Source organism: Gallus gallus, chromosome 27 (assembly GCF_016699485.2).
Source record: "Gallus gallus isolate bGalGal1 chromosome 27, bGalGal1.mat.broiler.GRCg7b, whole genome shotgun sequence".
Classification (NCBI taxonomy): domain Eukaryota; kingdom Metazoa; phylum Chordata; class Aves; order Galliformes; family Phasianidae; genus Gallus; species Gallus gallus.
The window spans coordinates 4,059,130-4,075,490 of record NC_052558.1 but is presented as its reverse complement, the minus strand read 5'-3'; the positions used below and the strand labels follow the sequence as shown (position 1 = coordinate 4,075,490).

Genomic DNA, 16,361 nt, shown 5'->3' with positions numbered 1-16,361 from the left:
GACCTGCCTGTTCTGTTTGACTTCCTCGAGTCGGGTTTAGTGCTCCGATCTCTGCCCCAGCACCAAATGACCCCATAAATGCAAATCACCCTAAAAATCCCTCACCTGGGAGTAATCCCACCTCCAGCTTTGGGCTCCCTTCACTGCTGCACAGGAGAACAGATCAACACCATGGGTTAACAGAAGGGTTATGAGCCAACCTTCCCATGCCCCCCCCCATGCTGTTGGTCCCCCCCATCCCCCGGTGCCTCTTCCAGCTTTGGGAGAGCAGTGCTAATGCAATACAGCCATAAGGGAGTTCGAACACAATAAAAGAACTCCACCACCCCAATGCCACGTTCTGCTTATTTTTATGAGCAGAGAAGCAGCAGATTTATAATTAGAAACACAGACAGCGAGCAAATCCTTTATAATATGCAAATAAGGGGGGGAAAAAAAAGGTAAAAATCAGCTCTCCCAAACAAACAGCTTTCACACCAAGCACCACCCCCAAAGCAGGGAGAAAATACTTCAGCCATTCCACAAACAAACAAGGGTTCATCTCTTAGAAATGCAAATGCAGGCTCAGGTACTGAGCAGGCTGAGCCATAATTAATAGCTGTGGAAGCGAGCAGGGAGCAGATTGCTACAAAAGGGCCCGTGGGTGGGGGAACGGAACCCTGAATAGATGCACAGCTCTGGAGCTGCACTTTGCAAGAGCCAGGGAATTAAGCTCTGGTTACAACAGGGAATATCAGGGCTCCTGAGGTCCTTGCCTCGTGTTAAACGCCTGTGGCTTGGGTTTCCCTATCTAGAAAGCAGGAATGGGAACGATTTCTTCTCTCAGCAATTGGAAATTTGCTAGCAGTAATACTAAAATGAAAGCAAAGGACTCACAGATGCTCAGGGGGTGTTTCCAAGGGGAAAAGCACTGCTTGCTTAGGTGAGCATCACACGTGTGCCCATCTCAGAAGGCGGCTGTTTGCATAACCCCAAAAAATCCATTGGGAATTCACCTTCCTTTAAACCCCCCCTGAAAGAGAACCGAGAGGTTAAACACAGACATCAACACGTGTGCATGGGTAGGGGTCGGTGCTTCCCAGTGATGAAGAACAGCACTACAGGGGCTGTCATCTCACACACCTACCTCACACCCTTCCCCCCCCCCCGCCACAAAGAACACTCCCACCACAGCTGTTGTATTTCTGCCACACGTTTCACCCACAGAGGCACCAGGTTCCTGCATCAGCAGTGCTGGCAGCACATCTCCCTGCTGCTTGGTGAACTGCACTGGGCTCTGACACGGAGCACAGCGGCACTAATTAAGCAGAGGCATGAGACAGTAACTCAACGTGGCAGCAGAGGTGGCTGAGAAGTGAAGAACAGATCCAGGTGTGTCGAAGGTAATCCTCCAGATTGGGGTGTAATGTGGGTCTTTCCGGGTCAGAAGAACACCCTCTATTCTCTATAACAGAAAATAGGTTCTGATCCTCATTTCCAGAGGGGGGATGAGAACCTCCCAGCACTGCACTGCCACCCAAATACCCACAGGAGATCGATTTCCTCCATCATCAATGCAGCCCCCCAATGGAAACAAGGATGTTCTTGGTGCTTCTTCAAAGGAATAATGGAACTCACCAATATGCTCTGCCCAAGGAAGCTGGTGAGACGATAAAGCAGAGCTGTGTTGGCTGCAATAACTTCCTCTCAGCCACGAAGCTTCCCATGGCTCGAACGGATGATTATCTCCACGTTGTGCTGACAGGTTCCCATCTGTTTAGGGCTGAACGCTGCATCTTAAAAAGAAACAGAAAGGAAGAGCACCAGTTACACTCTGACAGGTCTGCTCAGCTCTTCGGAAAAGCCGAGGAACTCGATTGGAGATGCTAATGAATTCCTGGTGGTCCACTGCTCTTCTCTGTGCCCACATCTATTTCTCTGCAAGCGGGGGAGATGCAGAAGAGCTGAAGATGGGGATAATGCAAGGATCGTTTCTAGGGAAGGAGCAGGCTGGAAGGCTTGGAGATCAGCCCCTCAGCTCAGGGAATGCTGAGGTGTGAGGTGAATCCCAAGCACCCAACCGAGGATAAGCAACACGCATGGGACACAAACCTGAGCCCTTCTGCACCCACCTCGTCCTCTCTCAGCCCCTTTCCTCTATCTGAACACTCAGCTCGGGGCTGCCATGCTGCTCCCATGTGAGCCCTCCTGCTCCAGTTGGGTGAGGGCATCCCTCCTCTGCAGGGCTCCTTGAGCAGCTCCGTGCTTTAAGGCACACACAGCACTTCAAGACCCCTGGCTGAAAGGCACTGCAGGGGGACAGAGCATCATTAATTCCTCTCTGCTGCAACCACTGTCCAAAGTGAGGTAGAAGAGGGAAGGAGAAAATGGCACATGCTGGCCTTCGACCCATTCCTGCCCTCCTTCCTCACACGTCCCACACTAAGGCACTTACAGCCCAGCAAGGACCAAGGACAGATGGGAATGCCATGCAGTGTGAAGGCTCTGCTGTGCTTTTGTGCAGCCCTAAGCGTCACCAGGATGCCACTGTTCTGATACAGCAGTGAGGACGTGGACAATGCAGCAGCACGGAGCTGCAGCCAGGATGAGAGCACCAGGCCAGGCACGGGGTGTATTAAGTAATTACTCCTATTTTGTCCTCTGTTTACCTATTTGGTTGCATTTTCTCTTCGTTTCTTTAAATTTCTCTGCGTAAATCCCATCCGTATCGCTGCGTTCTGTAAGCAAGACAACATGAAAACAGGACACTGCGTTATTCTGCTCACCTTCTCAGCAGCTCCAGAGGTCTGGGATATGTGAATGCATTGAAGGGATTGTACAAAACAGGGCCTCCATCCCCTCCTCACCCTTACACACTGCACAGAAGGGCTGGATGGACCCAACCACCCCCTGCTAATTGCATGCTTCTATCATCACCCTGAAGCACCAATGCTTTTCTGCTCAGGGATCCCCGGTTAGCCAGGTGATTTGCACCTGGTTATGTGTTTCAATACTGATATTATCACAGGGTTCTGCTGTGTTTGCCTTCAGTGTGGAACGATGGAGGACTGCGCTGTTTTGCTGGAGCCAAAGATCCAGTCCATGCCCACCGTGGCTGAAGGCATTTAACAGCATCCTTCAACTCCCATCCACCTCGCAGCTCCCCCTGACTCCAGCAGGGCCATCACCCCCCTTTATAAAGCCCAATTGTACCTTTCCCTTATTAGCTTTCATCCTGTCAGCCCGGAGCAGCTTACAAACACGGGCTGGGATTACAGAGTCCAAAATAATAAGAAAAGCCAACAACACCGTGACTCACTCAACCAATGTAAACCAAACACGAGATAACGCCATCACCACACCACACCACTTCATTGCCAAGCCTGGTGCCACCGTTGCTACCGTTAATTATGCCAGTCATTAAGTAGTTACGTGGGTGAGCTCCTCTGCTGTGTGGATTATATGGGGGTTTGGTTGTGGCCTCGGGCTCAGGAAGCCCTTAAAGCCATTGCCAGGCTGTAGAAAGACACAGAAGGGTACTCCATACCCACCCCAAGCAGCATCGGTGCAAAGGGACATGTAGGGCATCCCTCAAATGCAGCCCTGGTGCTATTTCAGCTCTCTATCTCACAACCCGGAGCTGCTCAGCTGGAGAATGACCAGCATTAAGGAGCTTGGAGATGAGCTGAGGGGTTGGTGGCCCCACTGGCTGATCTCAGAGCTCTTTTCCTACCTTTACGATGCAAATAACGTTCCAGAGGAAAAGAAACAGCCTCAAACCGACACCCTCCCCCCCCAAAAAACCCCACACAACCGCGGCAGCAGAAAAGCACGTTGGGAGAAGAGCACCGAAGCAGCTGCAGCCCTCTGCTGCCATCGTATGGGAAGGAGCAGCACCAAGGCCTCTCCCCAGGGCTGCAGCTGCCCTCCCCCATAGAGATGGGGGTTTCCAGACAGCCCTACGAAGAAATAACGTTGCTTTAAAGGCCCTTTTGGCGGTGAGCACGGCTGGCTGCTCCCACAAAGCGGCAGCTCGCGTGGTTTCCCTGCCACGCAGCAGCACCGTGCCCTATGGAGGAGCCATGCAACAGCATCCAGCGGCCTCGGGGCAGTTCGTAACCGCACAGCTCCCGCTGACAGCCTTTGCAGAGCCGGTGGTGCCACGCTGCCGCCGTAGGACGCCACGTGCTCAGGGATGCACGTGGAACACACTGTGCGCGTGGGGGATGGGACTGAGCGAACTCGGGGCCTCGCAGCAGCCACCCACTGCCCTTTGGGGCCGAGACGAGGGCAGCACACACCTACAGCCCCCAGAAAGCCCTGGCAGGGCTCCGAAGCCCGCTGCGGACCGAGCCGTCTCATGGCCACGGTCAGCGCCCGCTGAGCTCTGAAATGGAGGCTCAACGGCAGCCTGGTGTTAATTATTCATTAGGGGGCGTGGCCACACGGGAGGACGTCGTTGCGCCTCGTGCTGAATATTCATGAGGAGGGCGTGGTCGCACTGGAGGACGTTGCTGGAAGGGGCGTGGCCTCGAATCGAACGGAGGGCGGGGCCCAAAAGGCGGGAAGGGCCCCGGAGGGCTCTGCGCTGCTGAGGGAAAAAGGCGGGAAAGTAATCCCCGCCTGCAATTAGCGCAATTAGCAGGGGGAGATTATGGCCAAGACTTCCGAAAAGCTGGAATAAAACGCTTCAGTCGTCTGTGCCCTCCTGGTGTCACAAGGCTGGCCCTGAGACGGGAAGTGTCCGTGCTGGGCCCACAAATAGGTCAAATACATGTTTGGGTTTACAGATAATAAACGCTGAAGCACACAGACGCAGAGCCCTCACAGCCCCCTCGATGTGCACAGCACCACAGCCGGGCCCACGCTGAGCCCGAGGGCAGCAGGTGCTGAGGGACCGGAGCAGGGCAGCGAGCTCTGACCCAAGTCCAACAGAACCCATTTAGAGCTGTGAATAAAGGCCCTTCATCCCGGGTTTGTTTCCCCTGCAGGTGTGTGTGGGGTGGGAGGGGGGGGGAAGGGGCTCCGTGCTGCAGGACAGAGCTGTGGAAGACTGCGGCCTGCGGGGCCTGTGAGGCCTATGAGGCCTGTGGGGCCTGCGGGGCCTGCAGGGGTGCAGCCCTGTGTGCTGGACTGCGGCCTAGCGCTGTGCTTCAGCCTGAGGGCCCTCAGAAGCACCAAGAAAAGGCCGAGCATAACCCACCCACCACACATTGCTGCCATACACAGCCTGGGATGTAAAAAGCAATAATAATAATAATAATAATAATAATAATAATGAGAAAAGTGGGTGTTTTCTTGCTCCCATAGGGATTCCTGCACTGTCACACTGAAAACCCCACTGCCACCCACGCTGCCATCCCTCAGACTGTGTACTCATCACAGTTGCTCACTAATCGGGGTGTTTATCGCACTGCTTTGCGTCACCAATGGTTCAGCACCGATAAAAACACACTTCCCCTGAGCTGTCACTGTGGGCCACTGGGTAATGGGATTCACATCTCCAGTGGCTGTGCCCCAAGGTTTGCTGCTCCTCACTCAAATTCATGCACTTCCGCACGGGCTGAGGAGGAAAAGCAGTGAATTCCTGCTAATATTTGAGGTGATTGGTTTTATGTGGCTCGCTGTGAGTGAGGGAAATGGAAAGGATCCAAACCAATCTCCAAAGTAAACAAGCTTTTGTAATAAGTGTTTGCCAGACACTAACAGGGAGCTCAGGAAAATATCCATGGGACAGAAGAGCGTCCATTAGCAGGAATTTAGCAACTGCTTAAGGACAGGGAACGTTGTATAGAAGATAGGAAGTTGATGCTTTCTGCCTTGTAAACAAATTAGGTTATAGTAACAAATAAGATGAACCTTCCTGGACAGTGCTATGGGTTGAGCTTGTTAAATATTTAACGTTTACCTTTCAATTTCCAGTCTCCATTAAGCAGTTCTCTAAACAAGCGGAGTCCCAGCAGCAGATGGAGGTACACAGAACATTGCACCACTCTGGCTGAATTCCCTAAGAAATAAAAAACAAGTCAAACCAGAGAGGAAGCAAAGAGGAGCTTTTCTGTTTATCTGTGCGTGATTTCTTGGAAAATTGCATCAATTTTCTATCTTTTGCTTGAGCAAAGCCAAGTGAAACATTCATTCTGCAAGCAGATACATTTGCTTAGGATGGTTGTGGAGCTACAAAATATAAGCTGTCTTTGCTAGCTAAGATTGTAACACACCTAAACTAAAAATGTTTCCAGCCCAGTATGACTTCCTCACGCTGACAATGCAGACCTCACACAGCCCTCAGCAGAGCCCAGCTGTAACACTTCCAGTGGAATGCTCCATGTTCTTTCAGTTGTCAGTACAAACAGAGCTTCCATTGTGGACGTGGTGTATCAGAGAGGCCTGGCTTGCATGCTTCAGCAATAAACACGAGGGATGTTTGGAACTTGTTTTCTGTAATTCTGGTAAATTTTTAATCTTTCAAACAATGAAGTCTGTTCTCTGAGCACATTTCCCACTGACAGTAACTGGGATGTTGCACTGCAGCTTGGACAGATTCCAGTTGTGTTACTACCAGCGCTGCCAGCCCTTGTAATTACACAGCAGCACTCATTCTCTTTGGCAGTTTCCCTGAGTCCTCAGCTGTCAGAATCAAGAAATAGTATTAAAAAAAAAAAAAAAAAGTTAAAAAAAAATGTTAAGATGTAGTGAATCACTAAATCTTGTTGTTTGACAATGAGAAGTGCACCTACCCTAGAGACTCAGACCAGAAGGCAGATCAAAAACTTAGTTCTTTTTAAAAGCCCATTACTTTTCAGACCCTCACGTGGGGAAAACCTGTGTCACTGAATTAGGCACTACTGTACCATTTCTTTGCATACCACACACAGTCATGATATGAAATTAAGCCACCCATCAGCTTAAATACTGCAGGATAACAATGGCTTGCAACTCTGTACCTGTAATGTTTTGGTTTGGTCAGATGCAAGCACGCATGTGTGGAGTTATTACTCTAAAGCAATCAAGTAGCAAAAGTACTTCTCATAACATCACTACCACTATTCTATTACTGTTTATTCTGCTGAATAATCTGTGTAATAAGCTAAGGGAATGTTGTTGATTACTGTAACCTGTCTATTTTCCAACAAGGCAAACTAAAATGTATGCAGTGTACCCGACCAAGATTTTCACACTGCATTGCTGTGCCAACTGTTATTTCCTCCTTTTACATTTGGATATATTTTCCTCATCTGAAAATACGACTCTCCTGTTTTCTCCCCAGGATAAGTGTATGAGACCAGCAGAACAATGACATCCACTGCAAGGACCAGCTGCACCTCCGGCCCAAACCAGAAGCACAGGGGCAGTAACCATCACTCCAGACAGAGCTGCAACACTGTGGACACAGATAGCCAGTCTCTGTCTACACTTGGATACTTTAAAACTCTGCCATTAGAGATCTTCCAAATGCTGTTGAGCTATCTTTCAGGTGAGACTCTAATAAAAAGAGGTTTTATTTCCAATATCTGAGCATTACCACTTTTTTTTTTTTTTTTCATTTAGAAAAAGCCATTATTAATTAAAATGTTTTTACCTTTTGGTGAGTTGGAGGCATTTTATGTGACTCATTATCTGAATTTTCAGCTTTTAGGTCTAGGAAGACCCACATGACTAAAAGTAAAGTATGATTGCAGACTGTTGGAAATACTTCTTGCCTATTATGTGAGAAGTATTCCTTAGATCAATACATTTCTAACTGTCACAGTCTGTTGGGAAATGAGTTAAACAGATTTTAATTAATTAATTACAGACACCATCTCTTGGCCTGCTTTTGAAGGTAAAGTTATTGACTGCTGATCAGCACTTCTTTTTATGCAGTAAAGACTTACACCTGGTTTTGCTTTTTCAGTGAAGGACATCAGTGTGCTGAGCATGGTGTCAAAAGCCATCAGCAACCGCCTTATTAATTACATCTCAACCCCATCAGGAAACCGAAGGCTCTTACTGCAAGACTTTCATAACATCAAGCTGTCTGGCAAGAGAGAAGGGTCCTATATAATAGAGCACTACAAATCTCTAGGTGATCCTTTAATGCAAGTGGTAACAATTAGAGGGGACCCAAACTTGGTTAAAAGGCTTCTTCTGTTCTATCCATTGGTTAGTAAAACGCTGAGGGTACAGCCCAAAACATTTGTGCAGCTCCCTATGGAAGTAAAGCTCCTCACTGTGCCAAATGGCCCACACAGATACCATTAATTTGGGGGGGGGGGGGAATGGGGATTGCTTGAAATGATGCCAAAACCTCTCAGTGCTGGATAAAATACTGTATATTCTTCCTCTTCCACGATGTTTATCTTTTTTTTTCATATTAAATGGAAAGCAGAGGGACTGGCTCTGTTCTCAATAGCAGGCTTTTCCATATTTAGTTTATCTGGACACCACAACTGGAAACTGCAGCAGAAAGCTGCAGGACTCCCAGGCCCCACGCTTGCTGGAGGAATGCGGCCATTCAGACTGCCTTCCTGTGTCAATTTGGAGTAGATTGCATTCCTCAGTCTGGGAAATGCTGCTGCTGTGCTTAAATTCTAAAACCACTGCCACCAGAGGGGCTGACAGCCTGCTGGAGAGACACTGCAGATCACATCCCACCTCCTAGAAGGGAAGTATCCTCACCAGGAAAGCGTGATCACAGCTGTCACTGTGGAACACCCTCTTTGGCAGCCTTGTAACAGAGCTCAAAGGCTGAAATGGGCACAAAGAGCATATTCTCAACCTCAGTTATGGGCAATGCCTGCACTTTGGCTGCCATGGCACACAGAGTGCTAACCAAAGCCTTGTTGGGTGGAAAGGCTCATTAGTTCTTTTTTCAGATCTCCTTTAGCATAACCTAGTAGAAACCGAGATCCAGATAACATAGAGTTGATGGCAACATGGAGCATTGTACATCCTCATGTTAGAATTTGCTTTTTCTGATTTTTAAGGCATTTATTCTGACTCACTCAGCCCACCACTGAGAAATGGAACACTTTATGTACGTAAAACAACAAAAAAATTCTTCACCCATCCACTATAAGCATTAATCAATCAGACAAATTAAATTGAAACTTAATTTGACCCATATTAACTTACAGTTATCCTGCTGATTAAAGATAGAGGTTGTTTATTTCACAGAGAAATAAAATGTCGTGATGGCTAGATGTAGAGTTACAGCTGTAAGCTTGAAGGCATGCACAGGGCAAAAGAATGCTGTTACAGTTACTTAGATCAAAGACACCTCATAGTAAGTGAGCCACGTAGGTTTTAAGGCATCTTCAAATAATTTTGGTGCTTGACTTGTTTTTAAAATGGGGCTGATACCCTGAAGTTGTTGTTTTGTCGCTGTTGTTAATTAAAATTGGCTCAGGCATCGCAGTAACCACACATGAAATGGCAACTTGTTTAAATAGGGGTGTGAGCCCTGTGTCAGAGCAGGCCTAGCAATAAAAATACATCTCCTGTATCCACAGATCGCTGGCAATGTCTGTCTCATCAGCAAAAAGGCTCAAGAGAACGTTTTTGTTAAGGGGTCAGTTACAAAATCAATGTTTGCTTTACAGCAGGAAAGATCAGCGTGCTGCTGGCTGCACTCTTATTTAGGACCTGTTACCTGAACTGTTCCATCTCTACTTCAGGGAGCACTCTCCAAAGTCTCATCTAGTCAATAGAAAACTGACTGAGCTTTTGATACATAAATTAAGCCTGGGACAGCAGAATGCTAACATGCTTCTAAGGAAAGAGTCACTTAAATGCATAAAGCACTTTTTGACATTGGAGAAGTTATGTGTTTTTTGGGAGATGACAATTCAGAAGAAAAGCACAAGCTTTTCTGTAGATTTCTTTGGTTAATTAACTATACATACATATAGTCTGACTTGATGATCTTAAGGATATTTTCCAATCTAAATAGTTCTACCATTCTATGTATTATTCCAATAGAAGCTTTCGAAGAGCAAGCTGTTCGCTCATTTTCTAGCAGTGGTGTAGGAAAAAATAATGCTTCTGAACAAACAGTTCAGGCAATTCAGTAAAGTTCAGTGCCATGTGAGGTACTCACAGCTGTGTTTATTTGCTTTGCAGGATTGTTGCTTAAGAGATGCACCCTTCTGTTACCTACCAAAGACAGGCTGAAGTACATACACAAGGTTCTCTCTGAAGTAAGTCCACCTGCTCTGAATCCTCACTTGAATTTCTTTACAGCAGTCTGTGGTAGAATGGCCTCTTACTGTCCTCTTACTGCTGGAGATCATTCCTACAGTACAATGAGTTTGAATTCTGAATCCCTCTCATCAGAACTGACATACACAGGGAATGATGATCATTTTCAATCGCAGGAATTTACCTACGTCTGTTAATTGCTGGTGTTCTGTGCTTACAGGTATCCTGCTTTAAACTCAATGGCTGTCCGAGCCCTTTGCACTGTGTAGGATTACAGTGCTACGGGGTATTTTTGCAGGTATGTTATCTCCCTGGAGAGAAGGCAAGTATCACCAAAGAAAATTTGTTCTGCCAATTAATCCGTGCTTTTGCAATATGTTTAGAAGCTTAAGACTGCCTTAAGCCTTGGCTGGGGTGGGAGAGGACAGATTGGATTTTATCTCACACGAGAAGTTACATTTTGATCTAAACCTGCAGCTCAATCCATCTATTGCCCCCTCTTTTTTGTGATCTCCAGATCCTAATAGCAGGCTGGGATGAGTTGGAGTGTCACCGGGTCTTCAACTTCCTCTGTGAGCTGAGCAATTTACCCCGTAAAGTACAGGCAGTCGTCAGCTGCAAGCCAGGTAACGAGCCAAGCAACTCCTCCTAAATCAAACTGTGCTGTGGAGAAGCCAGAAAAATGGATCTTGATGGCTGCAAACAGCATTCATCAAGATTAGAGAGCGATTTAGCACAGCTGAGCCTTGAAGCACTGATCCTGACTCACGTGTATGTTGCCAGCTCCACTATCACACACAAAGTGGGCATTCTAAAGCAAAAACTTTGCCTCCGTAGAGATACATTTTTTCCCCACCAAAACCAAAGGTCGGTGCTTTTGGTTTTGATGCATATCTTACAGTGAAGACAGATTTCTTGAGAGCCACCCCTTTATCTTAATTAATTTTATCATTGCATTATCAAAGCAGTGCAGGTGTTACACACATACAGAACTCAGAACATAGACCTGAGTATCTCCTGGACAGCACTGCCAGGGAAATCAATGAGAAAGCAACCAAGAGAGAAGTGATGCAGTAATAATTAGATCTAATATTTCGGAAATACACTTTGAAGAAGCTCTCCTGTTGGCCAGCACTGCCCTGGCTATTCCTGTGGAGCACTTTATACACACGTCCTCCTGTTTCCACTTACTGATTCCACCAGAGAGAAAAGATCAGAGCAATCAAACAACAGAGCTGAATGCACACATACAGGAGATGCTGCAGAGGGGTACCAGAGAGGGCACTGAATTACTGCAAGTTATCCAAAGGAGCCAAACTCAGCAAGAAACAGCTGAGAATTAATGCCCCCTCCTAGATGTGAACTTAAGAAATACCTTCTCTCTCTTCCTAGCTGATGATCCCCTGTGCCGTGGGAAGGACAGTGGATTGATATCTGTATTTGTTCCCCCCCAGGAAGTGCCAGAAAGCTCGAGCTGAGGATCAGGCTGTTCTGCAGGAGTGTCCTGCTGAACCATTGGATCCATCGGAGTGATTCTGCATTTTGGTTGACTCGGATTTTAAAGCCGTGGCCAATGGTCAACCAGGCTCGCCTGCTGTACATCATCTTTGGGCCAGTGTCCTCTCTCGATGGCAAGTAGTTTTGGGGGGCGGGGGGGGTCACTGTTCAACATGTGTCCTTTGAGAGTGAGATTTCCTTTAGGGTGTAGCATTTCTGATGCCAGGCTTTATGCCAACCAAACGTAATCGTATTGCCTGGAGAAAAATCCTTCAGCTTAACGTGACAAATGTAGATAATAAGTTACAATTAAAGTGAGGAAACGGCACCCCTCTCCCTCTATTCTCCGTGCTTAGGGCAGAGTTAGATTGAACACACCTCAAAGAAGCATCTTGCTTCCCTGAAGAAAAACACACTTTTTCACTGCTGTTAAACCAGACGTTCTTTAAATCACCCCACGATTCACTCTGCTGCTGCTACAACTCCTACAAAACGATGGAGGAAAAATCTCACTGTCACCAAGGCTGAATTACATTACCTGAACTGCCTTCCTCTGACTCTGCTTGAAGGCCCAGTTTCCTTGGTTAATAAAAAAATTACCTTGTCCCTTACAAGCAGTTGTGGTTAATATTGCTCAGGACACGTGGTTTGGCAGAAAATGATAGAAGGACCAACAGATGAGACCAGTCTGAAAGGTTTAGCAGATGCCATTAAGCTCCTGTACGACCCAGAAGCAAGAGAATGGACAGCAGACGATGTTATCAGCCTTGTGGATGAGCTGTCAGGTGTGTTTTTACCTTTATCATTAATCCATAGCATTACATGCCCACATCTTCCAGCATTAGCTGTGTTTCAGACACACAGTGCCTTGGGAAGCCGACTGCAATATTCCTTGCAGTAGCTGAGGGGTAACTGGAAAAGTCATTAGGTTTGAATGTTGGGCAGTAGCTGAGGGAGAGAGAAACCCAGCTTATAAACCCAGGCTGTCTTTCCCCATTGTGAAGTATTTTAAGAATCTATGAAGGCCTTTAAAATTCAAGCCCTGTCTGACTGTATTTCAGAGGGCAGCCCCCCACTAATTCTTCTTAGCCACCAAAGCCAGCGATTTATAAATTCACACCTTCCAGAACAGTCCCTAAAGGTGCTCCCTTTGTTTAAAGCTCACTAAGATTGTCCCATTTTTATTACAAAGTTGTTCCCCGGGAGTGGCTGCTGGAGAACAATGCTCGGCTTCTCATTCTGAGTGGAAACAACATTTGCTTCACTTTCATGGCCAGCAAAGCTGTGAATGGAAGAGCTGTGGAGTTAGCCAGACTTGTGGTCTTCCTGGCCTTGGTGAGTACTGCTGAGCAGCCCCTTCTGTCTCTCTACTCCCAGATCGGCTTTCTTAGACTTAAATCTTAGACTTGAGATCTGCTTCCCCATCTACTCCTATGATCCATGAGTAGTCCAGCAGGAGACTTGGTCCTCTGTCACTCTCTGGTCCCTGTCCAACACATCCAGCACACCTCTGCAAGGCAGCAAGCCTGCAAGCCTGCTCCTGAGCAGAGGGACCTCCAGCAAAAGGCTGAGGAGACTCCCTGAAAATAACTTGTACGTCCCCACTATTAGCTCTGGTTGCAACCCATGCAATCATTCATTAGAGTCAGTTGTTAAAGCTAAGATTTAATCTTGCTTTTTTAGTGTCATATTTGTCACAAAAAAAACCCCACATTTCTAACATTTCATGTGTACGTCAGGTCTGTGAGAAGGACCTGTACTGCATGGACTGGGCAGTAAAAATGATGCAGAAGGTCTGCAAAGTTTTCAGCACCCCAGGAGAGAGAAACATCTTCCTGCAGAGTGTGGAGAACGCCTTTGCTCACATGGTCATGGACATGCTGCAGGCAGTGCTGGCCGGTAAGCCTGCAGGATGAGCTCCTTCAGCAGGAGCTGGCACTGAGAGAGGCACTGAGCAGCTCCGTGTGGCACAACAGCATGTGCACATCTTGTCAGCCCCAGTAAGAGCTCAGCACTGGCTCTGACAGCGAGCTGTACAGCTCGGATAGGACAGGTTTTCATCCTAGCACACAACTGTTCCTCTGTGTCCATCTTTGGACAAGCCAGCAATGGAATTTTGGAGAGAGTCTCCCGTGTTACTTCACAGCTGTCCTACCATCAGGTGCAGCATAGCTGACGCCTCATAAATCTAAGTGGAAACTGCTGATTTTGCCCCTGCAATAAACACAGAACTGCTAAGATTTACCTCTTAGGAGGAGTCACTTAGTTTCATTAATTCAACATCTTTTTCTTCTCCTTTGTATTGACAGGGAATCGTGACCAAGAGGATATCAGCTTTCTGAATCTGTTCCACCTTGTAAACGCTCAGGCTAACTTCCACAAGGAAATACTCTACCTGACCATGAGAAGTGGCAGCAACACCATCTGATGCTGCGGAGTTCACAGACTCTTGCTCTGCTCCTCTGGAGCTCTGCCCCTCACACTCAGCAGCACTGAGGAAGCGGGTCAGGGCCCTTTGCATTGGGAACACAAACCACATTCTTTTCCCACTGTGTATGTTTGCACACGCAGTAAAAATGGCACAGTTTTCACATTTGATGCACACGCACGAAGCAAAGAATGTTATCTTAGGTCAGGACCAAAAACATTTTGATCTTTTAGTTGTGTTTTCTCTTGGGAATCCGGGGAGAAAAGAAAAGGCAGACAGAATTAGGGAAGCACAGCCACATTTTTCCATGTGTCCAAACACACATTTTCTGCTGTGGTCCCTCTGAGTAACATTTCCATCTTGCAACAGAAGCGCTCCACACAGTGTACGTTCAGCTGTGGCAGAAAGAGGTGATTCCCAAAAGAAACTGAACTGCTTTGACTACGTGAGGCCTTTCTGTTGTTCTCTCTCCCCAGACTGAGGGCGCCCTCAGGTCCTTCCCCTGCCCACATAGCAACAGAGCTGTTAAGGTACGTATAACCATAACTAAGTTAACGACACGTTAAACACGCATAGGCTAAGATCACCATTTCATTCAAGTATATAAACGTTTGCTACTTACAGAACCCTTTGATTTTCTGCTCTATTGCCTTCAAACCAACGTATGTAATGCAAAATAAAAAGCACTTTGCTGTGCACCGCTCACAACGCAGTTATTGTCTTTGTGTTATTACAGACCCTTCTCCTCCACCTGAATCCCCTCTCACGCGTTCCTGTGCTCCTTTAGGACCAGGTTTCTGCCATAGGTTGAGCTTTTGGAAGCCAACCTTCAGCTGATGGGTCCAGCTGAAGTGATAGCAATTTATCTCAGCTGCCCCCACTTGAGCTCCTCAGTCCGACGAGAGCCCTGTGATGGTTTTCTGGGAGGTGAAAGACTCCCGAGGTGTTTTTCCAATGTACGGTTCCAGACAGGAGCTGTGCGCACAGTAGGGGCAGTAAATTGGCTGCGGATCTCTGCTGTGTGCCGGTAGATGGCAGAGGTGAAACCTTTCCCTGCGATCAGCAGCTCCTGCTGGAGCCCAGCATCTTCCTTCTGTCTGCTCCAAGGCTTAACCTCGGAGCGTGCTGTGGCCGATTGCTGTATCTGAGGTGAGCAAGGTGAAGGATTCTCTGTCTGAAGCCTCAATGCCCCTGCACTGATGGCTGCACAGAGCACAATCCACATCTGCCCTTTGGCTCTCTGGCAGCCATTGACGAAGCTGAAATGTCAGAGCTTCCAGCCCCAGCTCCGTCTCTCTGCAGCCCCTCCAGGAATGCACGTTTGCTGCAGCTGCCAATTGCGAATGATTTGCAGCCTTACGATCAGCTCTTTCCCTTTCACTCACAGCGGCTCAGCGTTTGGGGCTAGCTGGGGATTTCTGCAGCGCTCAGACCTGTGCCAGCACTTCCAGCAGATGGGGCCTTTCCTTCCCAGAGGCCCAAAGCCCACGGGTTTTAAACAGGGGGGGTCAATGAGAGCCTGCTAGGATGAGAAACACAGCTCCCATGGTGCCAATACTGCCCTTCTGTGGACGAGGACTCAGCCCAGAGCTGTAGGTCCGGCCCTGACCTCCCAAAGGGCAGCGGCTCCCGGCTATCTGTGTCCATCTGTCTGTCCGCAGACACCTCTCTGCTGCTCCCAACCCTTCCCACCCCACTGTCCTTCAGCCTGGAGAGCAGTGCCACGTCCCACTGAGCTGCTGTGGGGCAGAGCTGGCAGCTGAGAGCTCAGGGGAAGAGAAAAGGATTGTTCCTGGTTTCACACTCAGCTGAGTTTCCATTCCATTCCTCCTTACTCACTCTCTCTTAATCACTGCAGATGTTGACATCAGATCCAGACTCACCAAGTGGAGGTTATTGAGAACATGACTTATGTGTGAAGAAATTCCTCCCGGAATATTTCACATTTTCGACTATATTTGGTGTGGAGCGAGAAGAATGCTGTGCCTGGGGCCTCACATCCACCACTCATTTGGTGTTTCTCTCCAGGGTTTTACAGCAGAACCCCTCAGCATCCCACTGGCAGCATCAGCTGCACACAGCATCCCTGAGCCCCACATCCCCCCCCCTTCCCCCAGGTTCCCCCCAGAGCCTGACCCACCCACCCCAATGTCCCCTCCCTGGGTCCCACCCTTGTCCCCCTGTCCACATAATGGGGCTGTGGGTGACTGATGGGCACAGCAGCTTTCCTCCTCTGAGATGTCTCAGGTGTTTATTGCTTACAGTGATAAAGTAT

At 47.9% G+C, this 16,361-nt stretch overlaps 1 protein-coding gene and 1 long non-coding RNA gene across 9 annotated transcripts; one reads left to right on the top strand and one right to left on the bottom strand.

Annotated features, from left to right (window-relative positions):
• Positions 1-6: 6 nt before the first annotated feature.
• On the bottom strand, positions 7-6,391 carry LOC101749109. 5 transcript variants are annotated; one of them, XR_005841987.2, is made up of 6 exons: positions 6,256-6,391; positions 5,888-5,986; positions 2,649-2,717; positions 1,618-1,775; positions 877-1,012; positions 7-146 (listed from the first exon to the last, which is right to left on the bottom strand). It is a non-coding gene; the product is annotated as an uncharacterized LOC101749109 (long non-coding RNA). The 5 variants fall into 5 exon arrangements; XR_005841986.2 differs by lacking the exons at positions 5,888-5,986; positions 6,256-6,391 and adding an exon at positions 2,112-2,288 and having other exon boundaries at positions 2,649-4,387; XR_003072039.3 differs by lacking the exons at positions 5,888-5,986; positions 6,256-6,391 and adding an exon at positions 3,713-4,387.
• Positions 4,548-14,789, top strand: FBXO47 (F-box protein 47). 4 transcript variants are annotated; one of them, XM_040653338.2, is made up of 12 exons: positions 4,548-4,970; positions 5,902-5,951; positions 7,250-7,456; positions 7,877-8,047; positions 10,084-10,160; positions 10,382-10,459; positions 10,679-10,787; positions 11,616-11,792; positions 12,297-12,443; positions 12,851-12,993; positions 13,398-13,557; positions 13,968-14,789. In XM_040653338.2, exons 3-12 carry the CDS (start codon positions 7,276-7,278, stop codon positions 14,084-14,086), a joined length of 1,362 nt encoding a protein of 453 aa, XP_040509272.1. In that variant the 5' UTR covers positions 4,548-4,970; positions 5,902-5,951; positions 7,250-7,275; the 3' UTR covers positions 14,087-14,789. The 4 variants fall into 4 exon arrangements, with proteins under 4 accessions (XP_040509272.1, XP_046760421.1, XP_040509273.1 ...); XM_046904465.1 differs by having other exon boundaries at positions 5,902-6,047; XM_040653339.2 differs by lacking the exon at positions 5,902-5,951 and having other exon boundaries at positions 4,548-4,953.
• Positions 14,790-16,361: the final 1,572 nt, after the last annotated feature.

Excerpts from the sequence above, each read along its gene's own strand:
- FBXO47 (XM_040653339.2), top strand. The coding sequence starts at position 7,276 with ATGACATCCACTGCAAGGACCAGCTGCACCTCCGGCCCAAACCAGAAG. Across the intron at positions 8,048-10,083 it reads AGAGCACTACAAATCTCTAG|GATTGTTGCTTAAGAGATGC; the intron begins GTGATCCTTTAA and ends TTTGCTTTGCAG. Across the intron at positions 10,788-11,615 it reads AGTCGTCAGCTGCAAGCCAG|GAAGTGCCAGAAAGCTCGAG; the intron begins GTAACGAGCCAA and ends GTTCCCCCCCAG.